The sequence below is a fragment of the Canis lupus genome, chromosome 1 (assembly GCF_011100685.1).
Source record: "Canis lupus familiaris isolate Mischka breed German Shepherd chromosome 1, alternate assembly UU_Cfam_GSD_1.0, whole genome shotgun sequence".
NCBI lineage: Eukaryota > Metazoa > Chordata > Mammalia > Carnivora > Canidae > Canis > Canis lupus.
In genome coordinates this window covers 83,864,138-83,880,813 of record NC_049222.1, presented here as the reverse complement: position 1 = coordinate 83,880,813, position 16,676 = coordinate 83,864,138, and the positions used below count along the sequence as shown (strand labels likewise).

The 16,676-nt window shown below is 38.9% G+C and overlaps 1 protein-coding gene and 1 long non-coding RNA gene across 8 annotated transcripts in view; one reads left to right on the top strand and one right to left on the bottom strand.

Annotated features, from left to right (window-relative positions):
- The window catches only part of CARNMT1 (carnosine N-methyltransferase 1), a 41,238-nt gene extending 29,765 nt beyond the window's left edge, over positions 1-11,473 (bottom strand). The window contains exons 1-5 of one of the 4 annotated variants that reach the window (XM_038527067.1): positions 11,205-11,299; positions 10,631-10,791; positions 10,268-10,336; positions 3,403-3,598; positions 2,405-2,568 (exon numbers count right to left, since the gene is read on the bottom strand). In XM_038527067.1, the coding sequence (XP_038382995.1) occupies positions 2,405-2,568; positions 3,403-3,591 (353 nt within the window). In that variant the 5' untranslated portion in view covers positions 3,592-3,598; positions 10,268-10,336; positions 10,631-10,791; positions 11,205-11,299. Of the gene's footprint in view, positions 1-2,404; positions 2,569-3,402; positions 3,599-10,267; positions 10,337-10,539; positions 10,792-11,204 lie in introns of all 4 variants that reach the window. The other 3 variants (XM_038527066.1, XM_038527068.1, XM_038527065.1) reach the window with 3 other exon arrangements.
- Positions 11,474-11,773: 300 nt separating this feature from the next.
- The window catches only part of LOC119870833, a 45,049-nt gene continuing 40,146 nt past the window's right edge, over positions 11,774-16,676 (top strand). For all 4 annotated transcript variants that reach the window (XR_005354153.1, XR_005354152.1, XR_005354150.1 and 1 more), the window contains exon 1: positions 11,774-11,910. This is a non-coding gene — a long non-coding RNA (uncharacterized LOC119870833). The remainder of the gene's footprint in view (positions 11,911-16,676) is intronic.

The window sequence follows — 16,676 nt, the reverse complement described above, 5'->3', positions numbered from 1 at the left end:
TGAAGCAAAGCAAGCTTTGCTTCAAAGCTAATTTGAGGAACTTGTGAAGCCTATTTTTGTGAATACCCTTCATTTAGGGGGAAAAAATAATTGCTAGCAAATCCTAAACTTCTGCCAGTAGTTTGTTTTTCATAGTGGTATGGAGATAACAACTCTGAAACCATTATGTGAGTACTGTGGATTGAGTGGATGAGTCAATGTACAGATGTTGTCAGAAGCCGAGTTCTCACTGTGGAAAAAGGCAGACAGATATAGAGAACAGGTGAAGCCAAGATGGAAACTTTGGGGGGTGGATTGGAATTGAAGGGATCAGTATGAATTAATGCTTTCTAATGTGTGTATGCATGTATGTTCTATCCATTATAAAAGGCTCAAAAGTGGGATCCCTGGGTGGCGCAGCGGTTTGGCGCCTGCCTTTGGCCCAGGGAGCGATCCTGGAGACCCGGGATCGAATCCCACGTCGGGCTCCCGGTGCATGGAGCCTGCTTCTCCCTCTGCCTGTGTCTCTGCCTCATTCTCTCTCTCTCTCTGTGACTATCACAAATAAATAAAAATTAAAAAAAAAAAAAAAAAAAAGGCTCAAAAGCCGTGACATTTTAGTAACGATGAACATGCCTAGTACCAGATCGTGGTTTCTACATACCATTCCACATTAACCAGTTACTTGGAAAAATCTCCAATTCCAGGACTAAAGTAGGGAAGATACATAATGGGACTGAAATAACTTACTGTACCAGAAAATAAGGAAGCACTAAAAAAAAATGGGCCATTTGAAAAGACATAGGAGCCAACTTGAAGGGACTCCTGCTGTGCTAAATGTGAGGTAACAACAACAACAACAGAAATCCAACAGTAATGGATCATAACCCAATGAGTAAAATAGGAACCATTGGTCCTTTCTGGTAATAGTTTACAGATCCAGTAGAACGCCAACTGATAATCATAAAGGTAGAAAATCACCATTCCATAACCAGCACAGGACACATCAGTTCATGCAAGAATCATTAGTGGCTGACAATTCTAAGGTGGAGAAAGTCTGAGAAGAAGTAGGATATTAATTGTATGGTCTTAAAGCATCTCCTCAGAAATTGTTTATTAGTCCCAAGAGGAGAAACAGTAACCACACAATGGAGAAACTAAGTGACATTCTAAATGGATAATCAAAATTAAATGGTCAATGATGGACTAATAGACACTGTATGACTCTGAATGTGATATCCTGAGAAGGATAATCAATTAGGTATCATTTCATCAGATATTCTCAAACCGAGGCATATTCCATAAAATAACTTCCTTGTATTCTTCAAAAATATCAACATCATAAAAGTCAAAGAAAGGCTAAGGCACTGTTCCAGATTAAAGAACTAAGGTATGATAATGAGATGCAATGCAACATCCAGGGCTGGATTCTAGACTGGAAAGAGAAGTGTTATAAAGAACATTTTCAGGAAAATTTTATAAAACTTGAATACAGATTACAGATTAGAAAATCATATTCTAGGTTAAATTTTCTCAATCTGATAACTGCAATGTGTTTATGTAAGAGAATATCCTTGTTCTTAAGAAATAAACTCTGAAGCATTAAGAGGTTAAAAAATGATATATAAATTGATCTTTCAAATGCTTTAAGTAATAATTGTGCATATATGCAGTTTTAGACATAATCATAAAGCAGGGAAACAAGGGAAGTAGGAGGAAGAAAAAATAAAATGTAAAACTTTAAGAATTGGTGATTAAGTAGAGAGGATAGAGTGCTGTAAAATGCATGCAACGAATCTGTTATTCTGAAGTTGTTGAGATTCTCAAAATGACATATACACTGGTATTTTCAAAAATACAGGAATTATACTTGCTGCTAGATCTTGTTTAATGTGATACAAAATACAAAGCATGTCATAGCACAAATCTGGTTTTTAAATACTTCGATAACTATTATTCAAAACTGGTTATCTTGCAACCTTATGCATTTTATTTTATTCGTTTATCAATGCTATTCTGAAAAGTGGACTGCTTAGGCTTTTCATGGCACAAAAAAGAATCTCTAAGCTATAGATCCCTTATCTATCTACAAGTTAGTTATAATGAGGAAAATGCAAATAGCCTGCAGCTTTTTGTGATGCCATAAGCAAATTATAAAAGAAAACATCACTGATAACGAACATTCAACTTAACCTTATTAATTTCTATACAGAATGATTTTCCCTTAAGTGTAGAGAGTATTCAAAATATTAACTTCAACCTCATACAAGGCATCTATGAACACGTATAACACCACACACCCATATATGGAAAATACAGGCACACAGTGACTATAAAAATGAATCAGGACTATGAAATTTCTTATAGAGAAACTTAGTGCTTACATTATCTTAGACAAATTGGTTAAAAATAAGATACTATTTACCATCTCTCTTTTGGAAAATTTTTTAAAATTTCTTTAATGATTGGCTGGTAGCAGGCTTCCCTCTCTGCTTTCCCGGTTTCACTCCAGTCTCTCACAAACTGTTTCAGTGTGGATTTTAATTTATCCATGTCAAATGTAGATGCTGGCATAATCTTTCCATTCCCCTGTTTAGAAAACAGAAATCAATTAGCTTCTGATCAAGGAATCAATCACGAATATGGTTAAACAGACTTGCTACTAAGGGGCTATATAGATGGTTTGGTGGATAAATCACTAGCCTCTCACCTCAACCAGGGTTCATGTAGGGTTGAGATCCTACATGAAAAGAGTTTGGTGGTCTCACTTCTACCCTCAATAGATTTAAGGTCCACTAATCATGAAACCACCATATAATTAAGCAGTCTTTACTCAGGAGAGGACCAGAACTGAGCTGCTATGGAGACGGGACATCTTCTCTAAGAGAGGGAAGAAAGTCCCTCCAGGTCATTGATGGGGCAGCATGGAGAGGCTCACACTGGAGTGGCCTAACTGTAGCTATCCTGTGGATACAAAAAGAGGACTTCAGTTTCTATTACTGCCAGTCCCTTGAGATTTATAAGTGAAAATAACTTCTTAAAGTAAAAGATAAATATCAACAGATACAAGATACTGAAAATGCATTTAGCAAAGGAAATTAATTTTACACAGCTAGTAAAGTTGGTCATAAAAACTTGTCACTAACTCCATATGCTAGAACAGTCAGGACATTATGTGAAACATACAACAATATGCCAATAATTATCTTACTATTTTTATAAAAAAAAATAATCCCTGAACAAACCTAGTTTCTGGCATGGTAATCTGTTTAGCCTAATCAAATGCCTGAGCATAAAAGTGAAAATATTCTCTAAGTAGAGCAAATGGCCCATGCAAAATATAAAAGTGAAATCCAGAAAGATAAAGACCTCAAAATACAGAGGTTAAACCCTAAAATAAAAATAGAACAAACTTTCACATACATCTTCTCCATATTCTTTATTTTCAAACATATGTATGCAATCATTCACAATGGTCAGTAGTATTTCTTGATTATGATCAATGCATTTCCGAATCTTGTCCAAGTGAAGAAGAAACTGAGGAAGTAGTTTCTGTTGATTATCTGGAAGTGATCGAAATTGTCTTTCTGTTCGGTTCACTCGCTCATGCATACTGGTGCTAAAACATAAAAGGTGTTTTTTAAATTGGCAAAAGAATTCTCACCAGGGCCAATCTAACTTAAAGGTTGTCTTGCTGTACAATTATTTCTTTATGATGTTGGGAGACTGTCATTTACAATCTTCTGGTTTCTTAAAGGATATCAACTTAGAAAGTTTTATGTTATCACTTTAACAAATTCTCTAAGCAACCAAACAAAAGACAAATATTTTACAACTAGCAAAGTAAACATTTGCACCAATTAGGAGGGGGAAAAGGAAACATAAAGAAGATTAATGTACAATTAGTTTATTTTTATGATTATAATTTCCAAACTTGGAATTTTTAGCAAACTAGATGAATGCTTTGAATTTCTCCATCAAATAGCAAAATACTGCTCTGAAATTACTTGACAATATACAATATATGTTTTGAAATTAACTAAGAACCAATCAAGCTAAATTAAACATACACACACACACAAAGGATCTTATGTACTACAAAAGTAGTAAACAATGGAAAACTTGAAATTCTATAGCATTTTACATATTATTCACAATTTGCATTCCAGAAGTTTCCAGATAACTCTAATGGTCACTTTGAGAATTACCTATTTATAAAATCTGAAAACAAACAAAAAAACACATCATTTTTAAAAGCTGAACATTACATTTGCCATGAGTGTCATTTTACATCAATCAGATGGGCAAAATCTAAAAGCCTGATTATAAGAAATATGGGAAAAAATATTAAGAAATATTCCAAAAATATGGAACAACTTGAATATATATACACATACTGATTGATGACAGGTGCCAAAATTAGTACAACCACTTCGAAAAATAATTTAGCATTACCCAAACAAGCTTAATATGCACACTCCCTAGCAATTAGATACTCAATTATATACTCAAGATAAACTCCTGCACAGGGGCACCATGAAACATAAACTATCTTCCTATTACCACTGTTACATATAACAAACAAGAAACCTGCAAATAACCTAACAGTTAATCACCAGTAAAATGAATGAAGTACAGTATAATCAAACAATTGAATGCAACTGAATTAATAAACTACAACTATACACAATAATATGGATAAAACTTATGAATATAAGTATATGTTGAAAAGAAGCAAGTTGCAGAAAAATACAAAATGTACAATTCCATTTTATATAAAAATAAACAATATATTACAGGGACTGAACACATAAAAAAAACTACAAAGAAAGCAAAGAAATGAAAATTAAGAAAGTGATGTTCTTTGCAGGGAAAAGGAAAGGGTTTTTTTTTTTTAACCAAGTGTTAGGTGCATGGGTTTTCATTGTATCATTCTTTACATTTTATATAAACAAATAAATAAATGTGTTTCTCCTCAAAGTTCTTTGGCATTTACTCTGTACTAAATGAAAATGAAAAACACGTTTTCATTTGGTTGTCTGAATCTTTCTATTCACTCAAGTTAATTGTCTCGTTTTTATGCCAAATTACTCTTTAATTTCTGAATAGTAATAAAGAAGTTCTGAAGAAGCTCTTGAGTAAAGCAATAACCTGATCAGGTTTTTAGAAACTGGTATGTGGTGGTGGTTGTGGTGGTGGTTGTGGTGGTCAGGGGCAAAAGGGGAATTGGTAGGGTAGTGTGAAAAGATCAAGCTGGCAGGTTCTGCATTGATGTTTGCTTTGGTCCCCCTAGAGACAGTGTAACAGTGAGCTGTAGAGTCAAAGAGATAGGGATTGAAATCCAGGTTATGCCACCTATTTGCTACAAGACCCTTTGCAAGTTACTTCCTTTCTCCCTGCCTCAATTGTCTCACATACAAAACAAGGTAATACATAACAACAGCAATGATGATGATAATTATAGAAGCTATTATTTGTTGAGATTTAATAAAAGCCAGGCCCTACAAAAGTCACTGAACATGGATTACTCTGAGAAATCTCCATAAAACCCTACAAGGTTGGGTACCATTATATTCCTCTACCAATCCAATGGGATTTCACTAAAAATGTAACAAAATAACGCATACAAATCACTTAGCCCAGGGCCTGAAACATAGATCAAATGTGGTAGTTTTAACTATATATGTTCACAGTGAAGATACAAAAAAATGTAAAGTAAAAATTCTCCAGGAAAAAAGCTATTAATAATCCCTCTTCTAAAGGTAATCACTTCTTTTTTGCATATTTCTCCTTGTTGTTAAGATAGTTTTTTTAATTGCCTTTCTAGTCAAAAAGTAATACTCAGAACAGCACATCACTTGGAGATCACTAGAAATGAAGAATCTCATGGCCCACCTAAGAGCTACTGAAATGTAGCCTTTTAACAAGATCTCCAATGATTCACATGCATATCAACTTTTTAGAAGCACTTGTAATTCTTCAGCTTTATCAAAATAATTTTCCCAGATCAGAAAAAACTTCTCTAATGACTATAAGACAAATGACTATAATGACTGTTCATTATACCATCTATGCAACCAAAATTGATTTAGTTATTTCCCAAACACTGGGTATCTATATACTTTCACTTGTCTACATGATAAGACTTTGTGTTCTAAATCTGTCTATATTTTAGGGGGGGGGGGGGGGGGAATTACTACAAATTCCCAAAAGGATAATTACCAAGTCAGAAAGGCTAAGTACTGGGGTGCCTGGGTGGCTCTCAGTTAAGCATCTGACTCTTGATTTTGATTTAGATCAAGATTTCATAGGTCATGGGATGGAGCCCCAAGTGGGCACCATGATCAGTGGGGAGTCTGCTTCTCTCCTTATCCCCCTCCCTCTGCCCCTTCCCAGCTCACTCTAAAATAAGCAAATCTTAAAAAAAAAAAAAAAAAAAGTATTTTTAAGGCTCTTGACACAGATTCATTTTCAGAATGAATTAAGTTACATTCCTAGAAAATGAATCAAGTTACATTCCTAGAAAATAAAGGATGACACTAAAGGAACTATTTAAAGTGACTATAACAGCAAACAGCAGAGTTATGAAGGGTTACAACTCACAGTCAATTGGTTAAAGAGTACTTCATTTCTAGTGTTCCTGAGCACTGGATGCCCCACAATCTCCCTCTCAACATATCTCAAAATTCAACATATCCAAACTGAACTTCGCACACAATAGCCCGTCCAAAAAAACCCTGCACCTCTTGCTCTATGGCTGACACTGATGAATGGTATACCATACATCCACTCAAGTCAGAAACAAATGAGTCACTGTAAAACACCTCTTCTTACAGACCCCACAATCACAAGCCCCAGATCCTTTTGATTCTACTTCATAAACTCTCTGCAAATCACTACCTCTCCCAAACCCTCATTCGGTCTCCCAAAGATTCCTAAGAGGCCTGCTCCCTAGGAATGCTGTCCCCAGATTAAATCTACCACACCCAATGAATTCTTCTAAAATATAAGTCTCATCTTTGTCCCTATATTGAATCTCCAGATTTCAACCTATGCAAATAACAATCAACAAATGTTATGCTCCCAAGGTGGCATGTTTCATTCTCCATGAAGACTAATTTCCAAGATTGTAGGGTAGTTGAAGGAAGTTATGGATTTGCCAGAAGAGCCCACACATATTTACTGTCAATTACTGATACTGAAGTGATGTAACTACAACAGAACAGTTATGAGATACAGGATATGTCTTAACCCCTGATTTTTAAAATGGTCTGCAAAACTGTCCATAATGTACATCCATCCACAATGACTCTCCTGAAATAAGTGAGGTCTTACTGAAGCTGATACAAGTCCAATCTTTGCAATACTATTTTAAATGGGGCTAAATTCACTCTTCTGGAAATGCTTAAACAACCAATGTACTTTAAGGCAGGGGTGGGCAAACTATGGCTCCCTGGATACTGGGTCCATTTTGTAAAGACTTTTCCTGGAACATAGCCATGCCCATTTGTTCACATACTTCCTATGGTGGTTGCTCCCACATAGAGGCAGAGTCAAATAGCTGTAACAGAGACTACCTAGGCCCTCTGACCTAAAAATATTCATTGCCTGGCCCTTTAATGAAAGTTTCCCAACTCTCCCAACATTCTTTTAAGAATGTTTTACAACCTTCAGACTCTCCTTGGTTCTGAATTCAGTCAGCAGTTAAGAGGCCATGTCTTCTGATAACTAAGGGGAGAAAATAGAGTGACCAGCCATATGCTCAAGAGTATCTCTACCTTCAGCTCTCTCTAGAAGGTTGGTCTTGGCAGTGACCCCAACTCTGACTCAGTCTCCATTCATTAGGGTGGGTCTGATACTGGGTCTGAGCCAAGGGCCAAGGTCATAGACCCATTCCTCTGCACCGGTTGAGCTACTCTAGAATTCCAAATAGGAAAGTGTATATTTATTTGAGAGAGAGCGAGAGCCAGAGAGATCAGAGAGAGAAAGGAAGAGGGAGAAGAAGACTCGCTGCTGGGCACGGAGCCCGATGCAGAGCTCACAGTACCAGGACCCTGAGATCATGACCTGAGCTGAAGGCAGACACTATTAATTGGCCAAGCCACCCAGGTGACCCCTTCTCTATCCATTTTTAAAATGTATTAAAACACACACACAGAAAAAATAAGTAAATAAAATAAAATAAAATAAAATAAAATAATTATAAATTAAAATGTATTAAAACACAAGTTTTAAATGGTCTTACTAGTATCTCTGCTTACTAATGCAGGGTAAAATTTTAGTCAACAATTTTGGATTTCAGGCCAGACTCTACCATAATTTGGTTGTGTAAGCCTGCACAATCTGTTCACCTCTTTATATGCCTATTCCTTCAGCTGTACAAAAGAACTCTACATCTCAATTTTTAAAATCTTACCTAACTGCTATTTCGAAAAGTAGAATGTTTCTCAGAAGACCTTTATTTTTCTTCATTCATAACAAGATTGGTATTTTAGGGCTAACAACCTAAAAACTTTTTTTTTTTTTTTTTTTTTTTTTTTTGCTATTCACTACAATGCTACAATAATTTTTGCCTTAATCAAAATATGTCATCTAGGGCAGCCCCAGTGGCACAGCAGTTTAGCGCCGCCTGCAGCCCAGGGTGTGATCCTGGAGATCTGGGATCGAGTCCCACATCGGGCTCCCTGCATGGAGCCTGCTTCTCCCTCGGCCTGTGTCTCTGCCCCTCTCTCTCTCTCTCTGTCCCTCATGAATAAATAAAATAAAAAATCTTAAAAAAAAAAATAAAGAACTCAAAAAAATATGTCATCTAAGCAAAACCTGTAGGAAACACAAAATTAGAAGCCATATTACTAGAACATATTAATCAGGACATTTCTTGTCCTTTGACCTTTAATCTAAATCCCCTATATAATCACTAAAAGACAGCAGTGAAACTAAGCTTTTTAAAATCTAGAAGTACTTGCTAAAGGTTTAGAATAGGATTGTCCATCAGATCTTACTGCAATAATGGAAAGGCTTACATCTGCACTGTCCAATATAACAGACACCAGCCACATGTGGCTGGTTATTAAGCATTTGAAATGTAGCTAGTAAGACTGAGGAAATGAATTTTAAATTTTAATTAATTTAAGCTTTAATGTAGCTAGATGTGACTAGCGACTACAGGATTGAACAGTGCAGGTCTAGAAGATCATAAACTGTTGGAACAACCTAGTGTGTTTTCTGCTACAAAATGCTTCCCATACCCCTAGTCCTTCAGTGATGTTTTTAAAAGCATATTTTTAACAATATTTACAGTCTGTTTGAAGTGTTTCATCAAGAGAATACACACAAATAAGAAGGATTGTTTTTAAAAAATAAAATTATCCTAAATCTCACATTAAACTGCTAAAGAGGGATTACAGTATAGGAAACTATATCACAACAACTAGAATATGCACATAAAAACTCTTCTCTACATTGCCACAGTTGAGCCCTACTTCTAGGTCAAAGGTTCCTGCCCCCCCCCCCATAAAAAGGCCCATTTGATACCTAATCTTAAATATCGATTTTAAATTAGTCTTAGTATATTGGAACCAGCACAAACACACATTTTAACTAGTTGGGTCCACTTCCTTTCCAGGACATATTCCAGTATCCTTTTCTAGATTTTTCACCTAAATCTAGGGTTGTTTCTCCTCCCTGTGTGATTCTTTCAAACAACAATACTTGCATCAAGTTCAATTCTGTGGTTGTATGCCTTCCTCCCTCTGTTGATACTAAATACAATCCCCACACTAGTTAATTCCCTTTTGGGCTCCATTAGTAGTGCGGTCCAGTTCCTACGCCTGGGTTTAATCAGTAGATTATTTCATCAAGATCTTTGCACTTCAAAATTTCAGGTTGCAGAAATGCAATCAGATTCTAAATAACTTTAGGCTTTTATTAAGCAAGTTTCCAAATTCAAAATAGTAACAAACTACCAACTTGTCACAAACTTACAGGCTATTTGGGCAGCACAAATGTATTTCTTTGCTACTACTTGTCTTATTTGTTAAAAATAGAGCTTCAACAACATATGCCAAGCACTGGTGACACAAAAATAAATAAGGCTCAGTCCCTGCCCTTGAAGAGGTCACAGTCAACCAATTAAAAAAAAAAAAAAGTTTGCATAAATCACAGCAGCATCCCATCTAAGGGAACAGTTTTACCCGTGCAGTTCCTGTCTATCTCATTCCAACTGCAGACTCAGAACATCGCTGTCGGTGAACTCAACTCTTAACACGAATAAAAGTGCTAGATTTACCTGAAAAATCTAAGTCCCTTTCAGATCTTGGAATCATAATTTTGTGACTAGGCTATTTTAACACCTTATCTAAAAAGAAGAAAAAAAAAGTGGAAGTTAAGCAAGTTTAAAAGTCCCATCACTGTGCCCAGCCCGTAGTGAGAATTCGATACATATTTGCAGAATAAAATATCAAAAAAAGTGATCCTCTACTGTGCCTCCTCTCCTTTCCCTCTTCAATAATGAGCAAATTTTAGAACATCCGGACCACCTCCGACCTTAATTTCACCCACCAGTTAAAGACTTTGAGCGCCATCATTCACCACTACTGTGCCTGGACGTTCAAAGCGCCCGGGGGGGGGGATGTTGGGGTGGAAATCTTACGCAGCTGCTCTCGCAAGAACTGGCAACAGTTTGGGAAATTCGTCCTACGGCATCCCACGTGTAGGTGAACTTGGGTTCTCGGCGTGTTCAGGTTGGAGGACATCGACAACACATACAGATCATGCCCAGCACTGGACGCTTTTACCACCATCATCTTCTATCTGCAATTGTTAACAGCACTTTTCCGGTCACCCCCACCGGCCTCAAAGCCAAACCTTTAAGGAGGGATGATGGAAGGCAAGAGAGCTAATCTGATCCTGAGGTTGGAAGACACGAGGCTGGGCAGCAGACGGCGCGGCAGGCACGCGGCTGTGCAGGGCCGGGCCGGGCCGGGCCGGGGCGGAGGGGGGGGGGGGGGGGCTAAGGTGGTACGAGGTGACTCAGGGGCCCGGAGGTCAGCAGCTGTGGCGGCCCGGTCCGGGAGCCCGGAGGCGTGGCGGCCGCGGGCGAGGGCGAGGCCGAGGGCGAGGGCGAGGGCGAGGGCGAGCGCGGCGGGCGCCCCCGTTCCGGCGGCTCGGCCGCGACCAGCGGGCACCTCGATGGGCTGCGCCGGGGTCCGCCACGGGCTTCTTACCCGTAGTAGCGGAAGGCATTAATGATCTTCCAGAAGTGCTCGCGCTCCAGCCGCTCCTCCTCCTCCTCCGTGCTGCGCGCGGCCGCCGCCGCCGCCGAAACCGCCGCGGCCGAGGCCAAACGCCCGGCGGAGAACTGCACTTCCACCTCCTCGCTCCCGCCGCGGCCGCCGCCGCCTCCCCCGCAGCCCTCGGGCAGCTGAGAAGCGGGCGGCGGAGGGCGCCGCCGTCGCTGCATCGCCGCCGCGGCCCGAGGCCTGGCTCGCTTGCGTCTCGCCGCAACTGAGAGCGTGGTGGCGGCTGCTCGGCCTTCCTCTAGACGGCGCCCGCCGCGGACATGCCCCCAGCTCGCGGTGCGCTCCGCCCCCGCCGCCCTCAGGCCTCCATCCGCGCCGGGCTCCGCCAGGTCTTCGGGAGCGCCCGGCACGAGCGCGCATGCGCATGCGAGGGTACGACGGAGGGCCGCCGCCGCCCGCGCTCATTCGCTGCCGGGTTTGGCGACGGCGCGCTGCCGGAAGGACGACGCGCCCAGTGGGCGGGGCGAAGGGTCAGGTGGGCGGGGCGACCGGGGAGATCCCTCGTGGGGTGGGGCCGGCACCTGCGGGAAGCCGCGGAGGTGGGGCCGAAGAGCCTGCGGGCGCTGGGAGGTGGGACGGGCAGCTGAACCGAGGCGAAAGGAGGGGCGGGCCGGCAGGAAGTTCAGCCTCGGTGAGTTTATTAGGAGTGTTTAGTTAAGAAAACCTGGGGGGAGGTCTTGCGTTCATCCTGGTCTAAAGTTTAATTTGTTTTCTAAGTGTATTTCCGTGTCTAATTACGTAGGGGAAGAGAGACACCATCATCTATTCAGTGCTTAGGGTCTTGCGAAAATCCTCCTCCCGCCCTGGCCGGTGGTGGCAGACGGATGAAGAAGATGTGAAGACCACCCAAAGGCACAGGAGCCGAAATGCCTCAGCCTTGGCGCGAGTAGCCCCCTAGGGTTGCCCTTAGCAATGCCAGGCTTAGCTTCTTCCTCTTCATCTACAGACACTTTCCACCTCTTTTGTCTCTGAGCTCGTAGTTAAAACAGGTGCCTCGCCCAACATTTAATATTATTCTTAGGAAATAACTTTTTTTTTTTTCAATTTTATCTACCCCTCGGTATATCTTTCTTACAAAAAAAAAAAAGTGCTAAAAGAAAAAAGATTGCTTTATTCAGAAGAGTTAAACATGCCCAGGTACCACAAATTCCGTAAAAACATATCATCATATTGAAAAGGAAACGGCGTTATATTTTCATCAATTAGTAATGCTTTAAAAAGTCTTGTGGTTATTCCGTGTCAATGTTCCATTTTTCATACAATATTTTTTATAGAACTTTAAAGTCTATTTCTTTAATAGTAATGCAGTAATACATGGTCCAAAAATCAAAAGGAAAGGGCAAAGGGTTACAAATGTGGAGTTTCTTTACCTTCTTCCTAGCCAGCCTTATCCCCTACACAGACGCAATATGTCAATTCCTTACCTATTCTTCCACGTTTTCTATCCAGTGTGGATTTTTCTTAGAGACAGGTGTTTGGAAGTTATATATATACTCTCATGTTATTAGCTGTCACCAATACTGTTTTACATGTATATTTTACATATTTTATCTATTAATACACAAATTATATATGTAATAATTTTGATGCACTGATCTAGGTCTGAATGACCTAATGGATATAGACCAGAATGCCATGGATAGTTATAGTCAGCAACGTACTTTTCATTATCCTGGGAAGTATAACAAACATTTTCTTTTTTCTTTTTCTTTTTCTTCTTTTTTCTGGGGGGGGTGTGGGGAGAAACAGAGAATGTGAGGGGGGGGCATGGTAGGGGGAAGAGAGAATACCAAGCAGGCTTCAGGCCCAGCCCACTTTGGGGCTCAATCTCTTGACCCTGAGATCACGACTGGAGCGGAAATCTTGAGTCAGATGCATAACCAACTGAGGCACACAGGTGCCTCAACATTTTCAAATTAATTCCCTGTATAGAGGCTACCTTGGCCCTGTCTCATTACTCGGTGAGAATCTTAGGGTCTGTGTCATTAAGGTGCTCAAACTTAATCTCAATTGTGATTTCACAGATGAGGAAACTAGGGGAACAGCTATTAAGTGATCCATTAGACACAGTACGTTACTGGCACTACACCCACCTCCTCAAGTCTCATGCCTCTATTTGATCAGTATTTGGTTATGACACCAACTGTACTTTTAGAATATTATACTATCTCACATTTAACATTTTACATTTTCTAAATTGGTTTTTTCCTGTCATTTTTTCCTTTGTTCACAACTCTGTGAAGGAGGTGTTATTATTGTCTTCATTTAACAACTGAAGACACAGACTCAGAGAAATTAATAGTCTTGCCAAAGGGTACATAAATAGCAGAGCTGACATTCATCTATTCATTCATTCCTTTCAACAAATGTGCTGATTTCCTCCTATGTTTCTTGCACCAAGCTAAAGGCAGCTAGAAGCTGGGCTTTTTATTCTTGCTTTGCCAGTTGGTAACTGACGGACTAAAAAGTATTTTGAGATCTCGATTACATTATTTCTTAAATGGACATATTACCCTTTTTTACAGGGTCATTGGGAAGAATAAATAAGATAAAGAATGAGAAATGCCTGGTATGTCTGCTCAATAAATGTTAATTTTCTGTCCTCCTTTCAGATGTCTTTAGTGAGGAAAAAATTTTGGCCTTGTTTTAAAATGCTTTTAGGATTTCCTTGACCTGACTTCTTTGCAATGAGTTTCTTCTATAAAAGAGGCATATTTTCATCAGAAAGAGGTCTCTTTTAAAAAAAAATGTATTTATTTATTCATGAGAGACAGAGAAAGAGAGAGAGAGAGGCAGAGACACAGGCAGAGGGAGAAGCAGGCTCCATTTAGGGAGCCTGACATGGGACTCCATCCAGGGTCTCCAGGATCATGCCCTGGGCTAAAGGCGGCACTAAACCACTGAGCCACCCGGGCTGCCCAGAAAAAGGTCAAGAGGTCTCTTTTAATCTCTAGGAATTAATAACCCAAAAGGCCATCACTCTTTCTTTAGTTATTCTGCAAAACTACTAGTTAAGCAGTTATAGCTCACACACTCATATATATTCATACATTGTTGATTGGGAATGTAAAATGGAACAGCCACTGTGGAAAAAACTATAGCTGTTTCTTACATCCAGTAATTGCATATGTGGACATTTATCCTAGAGAAATGAAAAAGTGTGCTCACACAAAAACCTAATCTACATGAAAGTTCATGGTTATTTGTAAAAGCCAAAAACTAGTAACAATCCAAATGTCCTTTAGCAAATGAATGGTTAAACAAACTGGGTCACATCCATCCATGGGAAACTTACTTGGCAATAAGAAGAGGAATGATTTATTTACACACTTAATAACTTAAGTGAATCTCAAAAGACTTAGGGTCAGTGGGAAAAAAATCTCAAAGGGGGTTACAAATACTGTATGATTCTATTTATATATTTTGTCTTGAAATGACAAAATTATAGTGATGGAAATCAGATCAATGGCTGCCAGAGGTTGGAGGTGATAGGGAGTAAGGGTGGTATCTGTGGCTATGAAAGGATAGTACAAGATATGAACTGTTCTGTATCTTGTAATACAGAACTGTTCTGTATCTTGACTATGGCGGAGGTCACACAAATCTACACTTTGACAAAATTGCATATAAATTAATATTCATGCCATATATACATAGATGAATACATACCAAACTGGTAAAATTGAATACGGTTCATCAATGTCAACTGAGCACAATATTGTGCTATAGTTATGCAAGATTTTGCCATTGTGGTGAAGAGTATAGGGAATCTGTGAATTATTTCGTACTGTATATAAATCTACATAATCTCAAAACAAAAGGTCTTTATAATAACACATAAACCTGTAATTTCTACTTTGTTCTCATAGATACATTTTTACATTTAAATCCAGAAGAGGTTTCTAAGTAAATTACTTTTCTCATCTTAAAAATATGAATTATGGAAATTTTTCAAACTGAAATAAAAGTAGAAACAATAACACATGCAATCTGTTACATTATTATAATCCTTCATCCAATTTCACCAATTCTCAACAGTTTAGTAATCTTGTTTTATCTAACCTCACCTTGTTGATTATTTTGCAAGGGTATTTTACAGCAGTTCCCAGACATTGTATTGTTTTTCCCATACAAACTTCAGTGTACATATCTAAGAGGAACTTTGAAAAGATAACCATTATGTCATTATTCAATCTGTCGACAAAATTAATAATGAATTTTATTATCACCTAATACCCAGTTTTTATTCAAATTTCCCTACTTGCCTCAAAAATGTCTTCTTATAGTTAGTTGTTAAAACTTAGAACATCATGCCTATTGTATCTCTTTCTATTCCTCAAGACCCCGCTTCTTCCCTTCTCTTCTTGTTACCATGCCTTTTTTTTTCTTTTTTTCCTCGAGAAAGCTAGATCATTTGGCCTGAAAAATATTGCATATTTTAGATTTGGCTGATTGTTTTCTCCTGGCATGATTTCTTGCTTCTTTTATTCAATACTATGTTTCAAAGTTTTATCCATGTTGTATAGAGCTATAGTTTGTCCCATGAAGTATTCCTTGGGTGAACATATCACAATTTATTTTTTATCAGAAGACATCGTATTTTTTTTTCATGTACACCCCAGCTTCCTTATCCATTTTTATTTTTCTTCAAAGCACTTAGCACTACCTGACACTGCACTCCTGTAATGGTGAATTTTATATATCAACTTGACTGGGTTAAGAGTACCCAGATAGCTGGTAAAACATTATTTCCTGGTATGTCTATGAGGGTGTCTCCAAAAGACAGTAGCATATGAATCAATAGATCCAGTAAAGAAGATCATTCTCACCCATGCAGGTGGGCATCATCCAATCCTTTGGGGGCCTCAATAGAACAAATAAAGCAGAGGAAGGGTGAATTTTCTTGAGCTGAAACAATCAGCTTCTTCTACCGTTGAACATCATAGCTCTTGGTTCTCAGGCTTTCAGACTCAGACCTGGACTCAAACCATCAGTCCCCGATTATTAGGCCTTCGGACTTAATTTGCTTAACTTCAATGGTCTTCTCAATTGTGAATCGGCTAAAGGACTATCTTTTATCACTAAGATTCTGTTGGAGACTACTCAAGCCGAGTCAGATTTCTTAGTTGCAGATGACAGAATCCATTCTAGTTACTTGAAGCAGAAAATGATTTTTAGGAAGAACTGGCAACCAAGCTTGAATGCCATACAGAAATAATATAGCACAATACCTGTTGTTCCAAGGGAAAGTGTTTTAATGGACACTAATTCCACTACTACATACCATTCATCACTTATAATGTTAAGGACCAGATACAGATAATAAAGCCTGTGCTATAACTACCCTGAAAAAAAAAATGCTTCTGCCATAAGATCAAGTTTCCCCACATGTGGTCA